This window comes from Corvus moneduloides, chromosome 8 (genome assembly GCF_009650955.1).
Source record: "Corvus moneduloides isolate bCorMon1 chromosome 8, bCorMon1.pri, whole genome shotgun sequence".
Classification (NCBI taxonomy): Eukaryota; Metazoa; Chordata; class Aves; order Passeriformes; family Corvidae; genus Corvus; species Corvus moneduloides.
Window position 1 is genome coordinate 9,784,187 of NC_045483.1, and position 15,275 is coordinate 9,799,461.

Here is a 15,275-nt window from a genome sequence, read left to right on the forward strand (position 1 = left end):
TTCTGACATCTCAGCAATTATTTCCAGGCACTAATGCTTCATGAAGCAGAAACATTGAGAAACACTTATCTAGCTTTAAGGGTGGGAATCTGGACTCATTATTTAAGGTTTTCTAAAGATACAGGACAGCATATACAACCACACGTATTGCTCCCAGTTTTGAGTCAAGTTGTATGACATTTAGTCCTTCAACACTGATTAAATATGCCTAATATTTACACAATCAACATAATTCACATTACATTTAGGTTAAAATAAAGGGTATTCCTCAGAGTTAAGATGGAAGATGAAAAAATTTCCCGTGTTGCACTTCCTTTACAAAACATCGATGTCCTCCAGCAGCATTCCCTCCCCAGTCCACTCCCTCTATTCCTCACCTCTGGTAAAGTAGAAATGTTGTTGTTCTCCAAGTTCAGCTCATCAAGTTCACTGCATTTTGCTAAAGACTTGGGAATTGCTGACAGCCTGTTGTACCTCAGGCCAAGACGACTTAGACTGGACAGATTTCCTACAGGCAGAAAACAGGTGTTAATATACTGTGAGAATCACACATACACACAGAACAAGGTGTGACTTCTGATTCTTCTGTTGTCTCACACTCTACACTTCAAAATTTCAAATGGTGAAATGGAGCTGTCATCCCAAAATGGGAGATACACAGATTCCAGTGCTTTCCAATGCTGAAGTCAACCATGCAGAAGTAGATTGTGCATATTAAATACTATTCTGATGTTCTGCATAATATGATAAGGAAGCAAAAGGCTCATGTCCTATTGTGAAAGTCCTTCTATCCTGATCTTTCTGTCAACAAAACATACTATCATTTTCCAGAAGTCCCCAAAATGACTTTTTAAAATTACGGACAGGATCATTCAATGCCATGACTCATATTACCAGAACCTGGGCATGCATCATACAACTCACGTCCTGGCAAAACAATTTCCTCTGCAGGGAAAAAAACCCCAAAGCTTTACCATCCTCCAACAGTAAGAATGTCTTTAACAGGTGATAGGAAAAACCCAAAATTACCACATTTTCTGAGTGACACTGAAGAAAAAGTCTGGAGGAAGTCTACGAAAATCTGGAAAATAGTGCATGTAAAATTATTTCCAAATATTGCTTGCCTGATGGTCCCACCTGATACGTCTTTCTGTCAGGGAATAAAAATTTTGAGAAACTTGCAACTTGAAAATTTCCAATCTGAAGTTCCCTTTAGCTCCAACCTTTACCATCTAACAAGTACTAAAGACCAAAATCAACAGCTCAAGGATGCTGTTGAACTATAGGGTGCTGGGGCATTCAGCCTCTCCTGCAGGTACCAAGGCCTTAAACTTCACTGAAAAGTCAACTGGCAAAGAAACTTGTCTTCTGGCTCATCCCTACAGTCAGAAGAGGTGCCTGTGCAGGTGTGGACTTCGCACCAGGGGAGCTTATGAACAGGTTCACACAATCAGTTCCTTGCAAAACATTGCTGTTTTACATTCACTTTTACAACCACCCATGGCACAACACCTTTGTTATGCAAACTGAAGTACCAGACAGACAAATTAGAAAAGAAACACAGGATTTAACAAACGTCAGAATGAATAACCAGCAGTAATTTTAAAAGATGAAGAGGCCTTAATATGGACAGTCTAACTGCTTATTAAGTAAAGGCTGTATTAATGCATATGCACTCATACAAAGGTTACTGGAGCACAGCAAAGGAAGAAGTAAATGTAGAGTCTTATCTGCTAGACAGAGAAAAACTTTCAACAAAGCAAGCGGCAAAATACCTCTTTCCTGAACCTGGTCAAAATATACTGTAAAAATGCCCCTACATTCCCAAACAGTTGGGAATGTAGATAATAAAAACTTGAAACTGGGAACAACAATGTTGTATGATTTGCTCTAGTTTCTAAAATGGAGAAGTCACCAGAGCAATAAAAGTAAAACAAAACAAAACAAAACAAGCAGAAAACAAAAAACCTTAGCTCCCCCATAAAACTGCAAATGAAAAAAAAAAAACCAAAACCCACAAACCCCTTAATACAGAACAAAAATTATCTACATCTTACAAGTCAAGAAAAAAAAGAGGATGAGTTTTCAGTGCGTAACTGATATTTATCTAAGAAGCTTGGCAACAGATTTTACTTAGTACCATCAAGAAGTAAACAAAAGTCAAAACAGGTAGCTACACACCATTGCTTAACTAGTAGCATCACTAGTAGTATCTTCTTGGGATTTTTAGTTTGTTTTTTAAAGTGCTTAATTCTAAGCAAGTATAAAATTAATTTTTGTAGAAGCAGCAAAGAAAGTCTTCACTCAATCAGGAAAAGGCGTTTAAAATCCAGGGCTATCAATATTGCACTCCAGTGCACAAATCTTCATCTTTTCCTGTTAAATCCTGCAGTGCATTTACACACTAAAGAGAATAATTAAGACCTATTCTGATCCTAGAGTCCACTAGCATAAAGACACACATATGTATGTAATTTAGCTATTTCATGCTGTATTTGTGAGATGAGGCATTGCTGGCTGAATAAAAAACTGGCCTTGCTTCACACAAAAAACATCCTACTGCAAGGCTCCAAGATCGTTAGGATGTGCCATCCTAGGGATGAACAAAGCACATCCTGTTTCTCTAAATTGTTATTTAATATTTTACTAAAGAATGAACAACAAACTTTACACAAAACAAGGCATCAGCCTACTATTCTTTTCACTACCTAAACCTTGCGCTAGATGCTGATCTGGATTTTTCAGGCGAAAAGGACGAACAGGGAAGTAGACAGCATGATGCCAACTGTTGCTTAGCAATACAACATTGCTGTGCCAGTTCCCAGATTGTGAGCACAGCCTGTATGTATATGGCTCTCTTCCTACCAGCAATGTGGCATTTCAGAAAAATGAAACAAGGCAGCCACTAGAGAGTCAAAATGTACTGTAAGTTTCCAGAAGAGAATGACACACGTTGGTTATCCGCATGACATTATCAGAAAGGAGGCATAAATAGCAGCTCCCAGTAATTTTTCCTTATCATAAGTAGCATTTCTTAATAGAACTCTATCACTGTTTCTTTACAGTTATCTTTCTCCTCCATGGAAAAGGTATGCAAAGGCATAACAGAAGACACATCCCATGTGTACCACATTCCTTACGACTGTTTTGCACACCACAGCACTAAATACAGTTATTCCTGAGGACAAAACCAGTAAGATTTCTGCTAGAGCTGCATCTGCTAGAGCACCTCTCCCATTGCTCCTGGAAGGACTGTCCTGAGCCCAGCTGATGCAGGCAACATGAGCCACCTTCTCATTTCAAGCCAGAATTTATTTACAGCCGATTTACTGCCACTCAATCTTCAGCAATCTTTTCATCCTCAGAGTTCATACTCACACCTCATTGTGAATGCATCGAAGTGTGAAACCCTTATTAGCTTTTATCTTCACATGCTGGACAAGCCAGATCTTAGTCTCACCTTCACAAAACAGGATGACCCTTGCAGCTCTTCCTCTGCTCAGTGTGTTCAAGCTGACTTTTCTTTTTAACAGGAATGCACCAGTACAATGTTAACATTTGCTTCCACGGTGCAGGGGCCAACAAGCTAATGTGAAAACCAAGTGACAAACTGTTTTACAACAGAAACTGTTACAAGTTGCTAAAGACCACACCTTGTGCACTGAACCATCAAATAATCTCGTTTACAGTTCCCTGAGCTCAGGGTAACCTAGCTGATACTCGTATTTGGAGTTGCTTTACAGTGCCTGCACTCATCTCCATCATTTCCAGCTCAGCTATTGCTTTCCAGATGGAACAGCACTAGGTATCCGCTGATGGGCTGTCAGGTTAGGTGTAAGAAATAAGGCAAGGAAGGTAACAACTGATCATGATGAGCTCAATCAGACTGTCATCAGGACCATTTGCAGATGCACTTTTGTCACTGAAGCTGTACCTCAGCAGCTCCTCTGAAACAACCCCTCGCAGGTAATGACTCAGAAAATGCTGCACTAGATGTTCACGTACGTGACAGTTTGATAACCACAAGCGAAAAGCAGATACTAGCAGGAAAAGCAACAAGTAAAACCCCTTCCAACTTGTTCTCTTCGAGAGCCAATTATGAAAACCCTTGTAAACTCAACTGCCTTATTCATTGGTACTCCTAAAAATAACATCGTAGACCAAGCCCTAGACACACACCAGGCCTAAGCAAGTAACTGAAAAATTGCTTTAGTTCAACTTTTGTCAGAAACAGTCACTCTTGGGAATCAGGTTTCACAGACACCTTATCTCAGGTCCATTTTCTCACCAGCAGAGTATGAACACCCATCAGCAGGTTCCAGCTCTCAGGGTTGAAGCAACCTAAGCACAGAACTCATAATCCCTTCACTGGAATGACTGCATGTCTCTCTCAGGATTAGCTGCTTCATTTACACAGAAGTGAATTAAAAACACTTGGAAGCATGCAAATCCAGAAATATTAAATTAAACTGTTACTATAAAAGGGACGCGAAATAGATGGTTTAAATTAAATTCTTTATTAAAAGTACTTCAAAAATATTAATCAAAGGAAAAACAGGTGTTTGCCAATCCCAAAATAAAGGAAATAAAGCAGGAAACTACGTTAACAAAAACGTATTTTTTAGTAAGACCACCTGAAGTGGTTCAACAATACATCTCTTTTTTAAGTATTTCAAAATCAAGAGAAAAAAGAACTGGTAAGCTGAATAATATAAAGAAGTACAAATTCCCAATTCAAAATTCTACCCGTGCTTTTTAAAGGGAGTGACAAATGCTCTCTTCTTCTGAGATTTACCACACCTCTTCCTTTCCCTCCCTTAGTTAAAATAATCCTTCGAATTCCCTATCCTTAGATGAAGGGTCATTATTAATGTGAAACTTAGTTCATCGAGCTAATTTGCTATAAGGATCAGCTGTTTTCTTTTAAATAAACCAAAAGCATCAGATCAATTTAAAAATCTGTTCACTAGAGAAAACTCCTGCTGATAACATTAAAAACACAAACTGGACTTATAAAGAGCTGTGCACATCAAAACCCTGTAAGACCATAATCAAAAATATACATGAACTTCAGCATACAATAAAAAATTGCAGGAACTTGCTACAAACAACATGGCACTATTAAGTATTTCAGATGGTCTAACTTGTATAAATATTCTTAGATTTTGATTTGACTCAACTTGGCACACAACGAGCAGTTACCTACTAAAGAACATGTTTTACATGTTACTTCATAGAGTGCCACGTGCTTAATTCACTGAGGGATCTTCTCCTAGCAAGGAAAAATTGCTGCTTTGCATACAAAAGATACCAGGTATCATTTTTTACAAATTGAAAGCAAGAGGTACAGCCAAAATTAATTTTTTTTAAATTAAACTTGATGTCACTTTAAAAAACCATGCATGAATTAAATTTAATACGCTACATGGTATTAATCTTGCAGTGAGAATAACAAAGATGACAATATGAAATAAATTTCAAATTGTATGGGAGATAGTAGACATGCTAGAGATGGGCAGTTGTGGATAGAGATTAAACACTGCATTCAGATATTTCAACAGTGCCTCCTGGTCTTAAAATAGCCCTGAGTCAGAAGATGCGTGTACCACACTTGGTACTTACTATATACTAGTTTTCCAGATGTCAGCCATACTCTGTGACAACTTTTTAACTGTTTAACAGATTTTTAGGTGAAAGGAGCTGTTGGCATGTTTAATCTAATCTCTTATCAGAAAGCAAACCGGTTCCCCTGATAGCTGTAGAGTAAAACGAAAGGCTTCAGATAAAGTGTTTTAACCTTCAGTTGCACTCCACAAGCAGAGAGCAACAGCACAAAGTGACTGGTCCAAAAAGACACCTCAAAAGAGGAAACTAGAACAAAATTCCAGAGTCATTATTCTTCTGGTCTGGGGACAACTCCTTCCTAAACCAAAGCCTGTAGGTTTGTATGAATTTAAACTTGTGTCACCGGTTGCCATCTGAGAGAGATCAAATCCTTTCTACAATCCCTACATCCCTAATGTATAATATGGTCTGGCTAACAGTTGATGCCTGAGAAAAATAGGGAATGGGCACAGAAAGGTGATGGGGGTGGGAGGGCAACCACTCTTAGCAGAACTGCAGAAGAGATGAGAACCTCTCCCGATTATTGCTACTAACTACCAAAGCCAAAGCATGAAATGTAATTATTCTGTTGCAAATACAAAAGTATAGTTAAACACAATACAAAGTTTGACTTAATTTTACTGGTTTAACAGTAAAGTGACTTTTAGTGTATTTTAATTTTTCTTTTCCGCCACCAAAACCTTCTGATATACCAGGCAGGCCAGTGTAGGAAGCAGAATCAAATTCACAAATTACCAAAGTCAGCAGGGTCCATCATTTTTTGCCCTGCTCAAACCAAAGTGCATTATCCTCCTCCTGCAAAGTCTAGGAATTCTCATGAAGATGTTACCTACTAGAAAACTATTTAACATGACTTTAAAATTAGTCTCTATAACCCCTAGGAGTTTAAATGCCATCTGAACAGAGCAAAGAGTTATCTCTACTTTCAGTCTAACGGTATCATCCAAAGACAGGTTCTCCCTCATTATTTCACTATTAAAAGGCTAAATTGTGACCATATCGGCAGTCAGTTATTTTCCAGCTCTGATTCCAGACTGTAACATTGCTGACTGTGTATGTGTGAAAGATGCACACAAGATACTTGCAAAACCTGAGTGACAGAAGCTCAGGTACCCATCATGTACCACACCCAACACCTGCATAAGGCTAGAGAGCACAAACTCTTAGTGACACATTTCTGAAACTGTCTAAGCAATGAAAATTCAACTTAAAATTCATTTAATAGGCGTTCATCAAAATGCATGTAACTCACAGACCTGCTCGTCTCAATTCTGATGTGTTCCTTTGAATCACTCTTTGCTTGTGCCTCCTTCTCACACAAAGAAAATATTATAGCCTTTTTCTTTCTGCAGTATACTAATCATTCTGAAAATGCTGAGCTGCAGTTATAATACATCCGTACACACTGGTCTCCGCATCTAATTACTGAGTGATGGTACATACACTCACTAAAATAACTGTCCCCACTCTAGTCTTACCAGGATGCATATCCAACCAAAATAAAAAATAAAAAATATTTTCATAAATACACTGAATCAATGAACTCAGAATTAATTAGCCACTAGAAGCTATCCTAACCTTGAATGGAAGCAGTACTTATGTATTTAACTATATTGGGTTTGCATTGGAAATGTATTAATTAAAACATAAAACCGAAATTATAATTAGCTAAAAATGATACAAAAAATACAAAAATATTTCACATTGCAACAGAGACAAACAACAGCTGGACCTTATTTTGATCTATCAATGAAAGCATTGCATTTTACTCAATTCACACTGCATACAGTAAGACAAAGCAACTGAAATTTATTTAATTTAATTTTTCATTGGTAGTCTTTTTTTCCCTTTTCAAATTACTATTTAAAGCCCTTCTGTGAAATGAAAGACTTATATAAATGTAAATCACATTGTATGAGCAGTTTATACCTCACTGGCAATGCAATAAAAACATTAACCTTTCCTAAGTGAAAGATGCATTTAATTTTTTAAGTCTGCCCTACTATACAAAGCAAACATATAAAATGTGTAACACATGAATATACCTTTATAATTTTAGCTAATTAAGAAATGTGAGAATTATTTTATGCAGACCAGTTCTGGTCTGGGTTCCACTTTGTATCTTCCCTGCAGTTAAATGATGCCCAACAGCAGATACTGGGAGAAGAACCTAAGGAAAGGGGAAAGGACACCCTGAAACTTCCTGAAGAGTGAGGGAAGATTTTAACAGTGACTTCCCAAATGTAGAAGCAACTGTTCTGTTTTCCTTCTGCATAACTGGCATGTCACCCCATGAGCTTTTAGCATCTACATCTACCATGCAAACACTGAGACCAAAATGTCTCCTGCCCATCACATGCAGTACTGTCTGATTTTCACTAGTGTGAGGCAACACCTCACAGCCTCATCCCTGCCCTTCCAAACTTGGAGGACAAAATGAGCAAGTCACTTCCCACTTGACACTTGCCTGTCAATTTCGCTGCTTTACATTTACTAAGTCTAGAATTGAAGCCAACAAAAACCAGAAGTTTCTTTGCCTTTATGAGACCACCACAAGAACTACACAAGGCTTATAATAACACAAATTTAGAATGTAAGAGTGGGAGCCACTGCTTTCAATCAGATAAAGAAAAGGCTGAGCTTATTGCAATTGCCCAAGAGTAGCAGAATCCAATTAAAGAAGTTTCATTAACAGAATAGTCCAAGAAAAAAAACCTTAGACAAAGCACCAAATGTTGACCAGATCTCCCATAAGTGAGCCTATGCTTGATGCTACCAAGCACAGAATGCTCACTGACCAAAGCACAAGGTCATGCTTAAATGATGAGAGTATGAATATTGCTGTGAAAGCTGGAGCAGAAGCCTCTACACTTTGCTCCATCAGAAGGGTGAGTAATGAATAACATCAAACCCATCAGTCGCGTCTGAACGTTGCCCCCGATCACTAAGAGAGCTGCAGGTGCTCAGACATTTCAGAACAAGACTTCTGCTTTTGCTAAGCCAGCCAAATTTAAAATATCATTTTAAGTTAGTTTCACATTTCTTCAGAAATATCTTTATTTCTAGGCACTTAAAGCTCTCAACCACAATTTTGCATAACCTGAGCCATACCAATTCCACACGTCTGGTTCTGGTCAGCACTTCATGTTTTATCAACTGTAGGCTTTAAGAGCACAACAGTGTTCTCAGACGTACACCGGGGTAAGGTTAGAAGCCTGGTTTGGAGCACACTTTCAACCAGCAAAACCAATAAATAAATAATATTTAATTTCATGAAAGCTGTGATTTCAGCTTCTGAGCTATAGTGCCACAGCAAAGGGCAGGAGTGTAATGAAGAGCTGTAAACATGCCTCCCATTTTCCTAACCATCTCTTAGGAACAGTGCTGTATCAGACACTGGAAAGTGTGTCCACTGGAAGAATTTTTTGTGCTTTCAAAGTATAATTTTGGAACATTTACAACTGACTATTCTTTTTCTTATTAAAATTTCTGTTGCCTTAGATGTCTGTAAATATGGCACATTTGACTAAAATCAAACTGCACACCTAAGAACACAAAACTAGAAAATTACAAAGCAGATGAATCTGATTTTTTTAAAAGCTGTAACTCTGCTTCTATTTCTTTCTCAAATAAGTTTTTCTATGCTTTTACATAAGAAATTGTGAACACATTTGTACTGAATGCTAAAATTAAAAGTTCAAAGAGGGAACACTCACAATGTGGTAATTGCAGGACAAATTATCTAAGATATCTTGTAATCCTAAGAAACAATTTACTCCACCCAAAATTTGTTTTCAGTCTCAACAGTTCAATTAATAATTTTAATATAAATGTTATGGTCTTCACCTTCTTCTATATAACTTTTGGATATATTAGTGTGCCAGCTAAGTATACAGAGATAAGACACAGTGTAAATAAAAGTAGCTAAGAATTCCACCCCCCCCCAAAAGAAAAAAAAAACACCCCAACATGGTAGAGGGGGGCAATCTGCAATGAAAATACTAAGCAGCTACGATCCCACTATGATTTTGATTCTGGGCTTGAGACTCTTGGAATGTGCTAAGACATTCCACAAAGCTCATTTTTCTTACAGGAAGTTATCTAATATAAAAAGTACTCTATAATTTTCAATCAACAGAAATACAGATATGAATGTATTAAGCCAATATCTACAACACAAGGCATTAGGTCACTTCCTGACAACTAATATCTAAAATTGACATTTGTTACTGCACAAAAGCATGCTTATACAGCATTAGTTGAGGGAAGAACTTGGTATTTTTACAGAGTGGGTATATTGGCTCTGCTACCTCTGTAATCACCGCTGATGCATAATCCCTTCCCTGCCACTCCCCTGCATGTCACCCTCACGTCCCCTCCCCACAGCTCCACAACATTTCAGTACATGCTGTTAGTTACCAAAGAAGCTTTTTTTAAAAATTGGCAGATTTAGAAATCTTTCTTTGGTAAAACCAAAACTTGTTCAGATAGTCCAGCAGTTACTTTAAGAGGGTTTTTTTGATGGAGAGAAGGGAAGGGGTCCTTTCTGAGGGGAAGGAGAAATAGAAAAGGAAGGGGGCTGTTTGGTTTTCAAAGCAGCGTGACAAAAACATCCTTCTAAAGAAAAACCGAGGCCCACAGTGGGGGAGGAGGGGACAGACCCAGCAGTAATGGAAAGTCTGGTCCATAACAGGAGGTTCATAGGCTCACAGAACATCAAATATTTATAACGAGCAAATGTGCTTGGTCTGTTTTGTCCCTGCTCTGTAACCCACAGAGTTTGACCGAACTGAGAACCATTAACAGCACTCATACAGTGAGCGTCCTGACATCTGGAAGCGTGTAAATGTTGCAAGAAAGGCTAGTTGTGGCAAACACCAGCAGATAGCCAGGAGCAGGGAAGAGGCAGAAACTGCAGCGAGAGACAGAGAGGCCGAAGGGCCGCCCCCAGCGCGCACGCAGGCGGCCACGCGCCATTGACTTGCCGGGTTTTTCTCAGTACTCAAAGTTTCTTGCTGAACAATCCCAACCACAAAGCAAGCTGTAATCTAAAAATCATGCCACAACTTGCTTTAATATGTTCAACCAAAACTGTGATGACTAAGAAATAAAGCCAATGTTGCTGAACTGGCTACGGCTGCCTTTTCTGCAACATGCATAAATGTAGGCTGATCATTATCATTTAAGATGGAACCTAAAGTTTTTCTCTTCACTATTAAATTCTGTTTGCAAACTACACGAGGCGCAAACATGGATTGCTGATTTTAAGCTCTTATTTAAATACTTTTTTTTTTTAACTTACTGTTTACAAAAGATATTTTCCAGTGGAGCAAAAACTGAACTAGAGTAAGGTTAACGACATGACAGCTCACTGCTCTCTCTTACTATTATTCAGCTGTCTTTGGTGGTTTCTTGAGCTCTAAGACATTGATATTCGGCTCAGATAACCACATAAAGAGACAGCTACCTACATTTAAAAGCGAGTAACTCCTAAACACTATAAAGACAATGCAAGGGAAAAACAAAACAAAGTAAACAGAGAGAAATCCAGTCCAGCCAGGTATAAACCTGACTCAAAAGAAACCACCTAAGCTTACAGAAACTTTTCGGAAGAAATAGGTGAGTCCAAACTATCCTGACTGCAGAGTGAGCAATTTCCTATCTATCACATGTGACTTAACTGCCTAATAAATTTGTGCCTCTCCTACTCAAAGACCTTTCCCTGTAAGTACAGTCATGCAGCATATTACAAGTGAGATTCTTCTGGTCCTTTGAGAAGTTCAGTGACTACCAGGCACTAAGCAACTTTGTAAATCATACTACTACTCTACACAAGAATTAACAGCATTAGTCTATAAGCCTTGAATATGGAAATCTCACACTTGCTTAGAGAATTTTTCCCATAATTAACAGTTTATCCAGAGAACTCACTCCCTAAATGTGACACATACACTACACATAAGTGTTATGTAAAACAACATTCAGTAAGATTTACAAAATAGCTACAAAAATAAAGGCTGTACTTATGAATGGTGTAAGTTAGATGCAAACTCCAGATGGAATGGGATCTCCAGAGTTTAAAAATATCATCGATCCAGGAAGGAAGTTTAGTTCCAGTGGATACATCATCAATGTAAACTCCACTCAGGTCAAACTTCCTCAACCAAAAGCCACAGTAACTCCACATTCAACAGTTTATTGCTAGAAGAAAAGCTGGAGTGTCACTAAATGGTTCCTCACGTTACAATGCATTACAGTACATTAATAAAATGGTCAACAATGAATACCATTAAACTTACAACATTCATTATTCTGAGTATGTTCTAGCGACAAACAGAGCTTAAAAACAAGATGGCCTTGTTTTTAGTCTTTTTAAATTACAGCAGCCATCTTTTTCTGCCATCTGTTTAAAACTGATTTAATGAGATAGGAAAAATTTTGTTACTTCATCCCATACGAGATTCTGAAACCAACCAGGACTGTGTTTATATTAGCCCATTATTTCCAATGTAAGTTGCAAACTCTGTATTCTATTGCATAAAAGCATGTGGACTTGGGAAATTTTTTAGATGTTGCACCAAAGAACATAACATATACATAATTAATTTAGAACATATATTACATTAGTTCCATTTTTCTTTAGTCAAAGATGTTAGTTAAAACTATCTGCCAAAGTACTACACTTCAACTACAAGTTTTTTAGCCTTTCATTTCTTTATATGGTCAGTTTCATTACAGAATGAACAAACAAACAGTACACATTTGCTTATAAACACAGAACACCTTAAGATTTAGAAGCAATGGATTTGGATTTTTTTCACTGTAACTCTCATTCTTAAATTATTTAAAGTAACATTTAAGGTAACAAGCACACCTTGCTTTTAATCTCAAGCATGAAGCTGCCTTGAGCTGAACACCAGTCATTCTACAGCCACTGACAGATACTCCTTAGATTTGTTCCACTTACTGAACATTTTGAAATAGTGATTTATTTTCTCTTCTCCAGCCTCTTAACATACCTATGGTTTCTGGCAGGTCCAGGAGCTCATTGTGCTGCAAGTCAAGGTTGGTGATCTGCGTGCAGCTTCCAATCTCTTCTGGAAGATGCTCAAGCTGATTGTGCGCTACATCCAGCGTTATGAGGTTACACAACTCACCTACAAGCACACAGGAAAACCAAACATAAAGGTCTTTAATGTACAGCTCTCGACAATGACCTCCACACAGAGATTAATAGAATCAGATGGATTTTGGGATAAGCTGAAAAAAAGCTACTGCTACCATAAAGTTATACATATAAAATAAGGTATTACAGGATCATAATTTCCTCAGTCAGATCTAAAACCTGATCAACAGTTTTGAAAAGCTCAGATAAAGCTTTAATAGATTCTCCACAGAAATGTTATTTATTGATTGATTTTCTTCTGACTGTTCAAGCTGTGGAATACCAGTACAAAACTTTTATCTTACATTTGTTTCAGGCTGACCAGAAGTTTAAAACATCACTAAGTAAATGAAGTGTATTAAATTTTGAGAAATTAAGATCTGTTTCTATATCATGAATTATTTCCAGGCACAAAATCAACAGTTAAGAGACAGCGAAATTATCTGGCTGACAACCTAGATAATCCAAAGTCCTGAGTGCTATTTTTAAACTTTTTTAGTCATCACAAAAAAGACGACTTACGATAAGTAAAGTGTATGCAAGCAGACTTATAGCAATTAAAAGTTTGAAATAAAAGGCTTATCTGTTAAGCACTCAAAAAGTTTGGATTTGCTTGGAGTTTCGAGTCACTTTACATGGAACTTCTTCATTTCTGACATTTATAAACTAATTTAAAAGCACAGCTAGGCACAACTCTGTTAACAGTAGTTTCACCTATTTTTATGTCAAACACACTGTGTTCTGAGCAAAAGATTGTTGGGTTTGAGGAAAAGGAAAAACCAACTGTGTGCATGAATACAGGTGTATGTATTCACATTTCTTGTATCTGATGGGGGTGAAACTAATGCATATGATTTAACACCTTCCACTCTCTCCAGTAAAGATGAGGTCACTGCATTTGTATATTAGAGCATGACTCAGTGGGTAACAAATTTGGAAGAGTAGCAAATTCCTTTTGAGGAGCAAATATCTATTTTAAGCTTCAGCACTGTATCTTTGACACAAGGATTTTCTCACAGGCCTGCAGGATTATCTTGGGCAAGTTCTGACGTGTAGAGTGTCTACTCGTTAGGTCAGCAGATAATCACAATTGGTGATTTAATAAACCATAAAATACTATGAATTCAGACTCTGTACTGAGTTCAGGCATCATGTAGCCACAATACTCACTATGTATCACAGAACAATTGTGAAAGGCCAAGAAAAAAGTCAACCTCAAAGCTTCATTATTCTGTTTTTCTTAGATTGTTCACATATAACTTGTATGTTAACATACCTTATTTCCCACACTAATTAAACCAAAAGGGGATGTTTTTCTAGAAGCTAGGCAGATGGAAATGTAAAGCTGGTGCTGAAGCAGCTACTGCACCACTGTGCGGCCCTTCTCTTACATCGAGTGTATTCCAGACAACCAGAGGCAACATCAAATGTGCTGTATCCAGCACTGCATAAGCCACACATTTCAATGCCATTAACATGCAGCAGAAAACAAATGTAAGAAAAAATTGAGCAAGAGTTAATGGTCTGTGGCAATGGCATCTTTTTATTATTCATGGAAACAAGTGGGCAAAGTGTAGAATGCAATTGGAGGAAGAAAAGCTTGAGGAAGACTTAAACATCTCCCTTTAAACAAACAAAAAAAGAGCCTCACAAAATTTTACTAAGGTTACTCAAGAAGCCTCACACACTTCAGGGCAGTAGTTTTCACTTCATGATTGCTGTTTTCATTTGTTTTCACTTCAGACCTTAACCAATGATGTCAAATTTGAAATATGGCATAAATTCCATTTCATTGCACTGAGTTCTCATTTCCTTGACTCTTCCCACTCTACATCTGCTGAAGTAGAAGAAATACTTGGGCGTTTTGCAGCAACATGTGCTGCACTTCATTTTTGCACCTGCTGATATCTTTGACAACAGCAAGCTACATGTTTGAAACAAACATCTTACTACCTAATTCTGAGGAGGAAAAATAATGAAAAGCGATGCCTATGTCTCTCTAGAAAATTAAGGGCAACCTAACACTTTAGTTTAATTTGGATAGCCATACTTAATATTGCTATATTAAAGATGCAGGCATTATTTTAAAAAGCAACACTGGTAAGCATTTAATAAAAATATTGAATGTTAAAATAGATTGAGGACTGCCCAACAAATTTTAGACTTTAGAGCAGAAATCAAACAAAAGTTAAAGCCCTATCACGAAGCATAGTGATTTAAGGAAAAGAATTCAAGAGACATCAAAATATTCAGCTTTTAATTCACATTGCTCAGTAAGGAATCTTGTTCTTGAACGTAAGGATACTTATGGTTTGACAGTATTTCACCAAAATGGGTTTATTGCTCCCTCTAAGGTAGGAGAGGGAGATGAAATGCTGTTGGCACTGAAATTTTTTCAATACTTTAACTTGAATTGCTGAGACACAACAGAGAGCACGCAAGTCAACAAAAATCACTTAAGGTACATTTCTCCTGTTGCTGTCCA

At 37.5% G+C, this 15,275-nt stretch overlaps 1 protein-coding gene across 3 annotated transcripts in view; it reads right to left on the bottom strand.

Annotated features, from left to right (window-relative positions):
- The window catches only part of SHOC2 (SHOC2 leucine rich repeat scaffold protein), a 67,058-nt gene that overhangs the window by 14,829 nt on the left and 36,954 nt on the right, over positions 1-15,275 (bottom strand). For all 3 annotated transcript variants that reach the window (XM_032116178.1, XM_032116179.1, XM_032116180.1), the window contains 2 exons: positions 12,645-12,782; positions 378-508 (listed from right to left, as the gene is read on the bottom strand). In XM_032116178.1, coding sequence (XP_031972069.1) covers positions 378-508; positions 12,645-12,782 — 269 coding nt within the window. The remainder of the gene's footprint in view (positions 1-377; positions 509-12,644; positions 12,783-15,275) is intronic.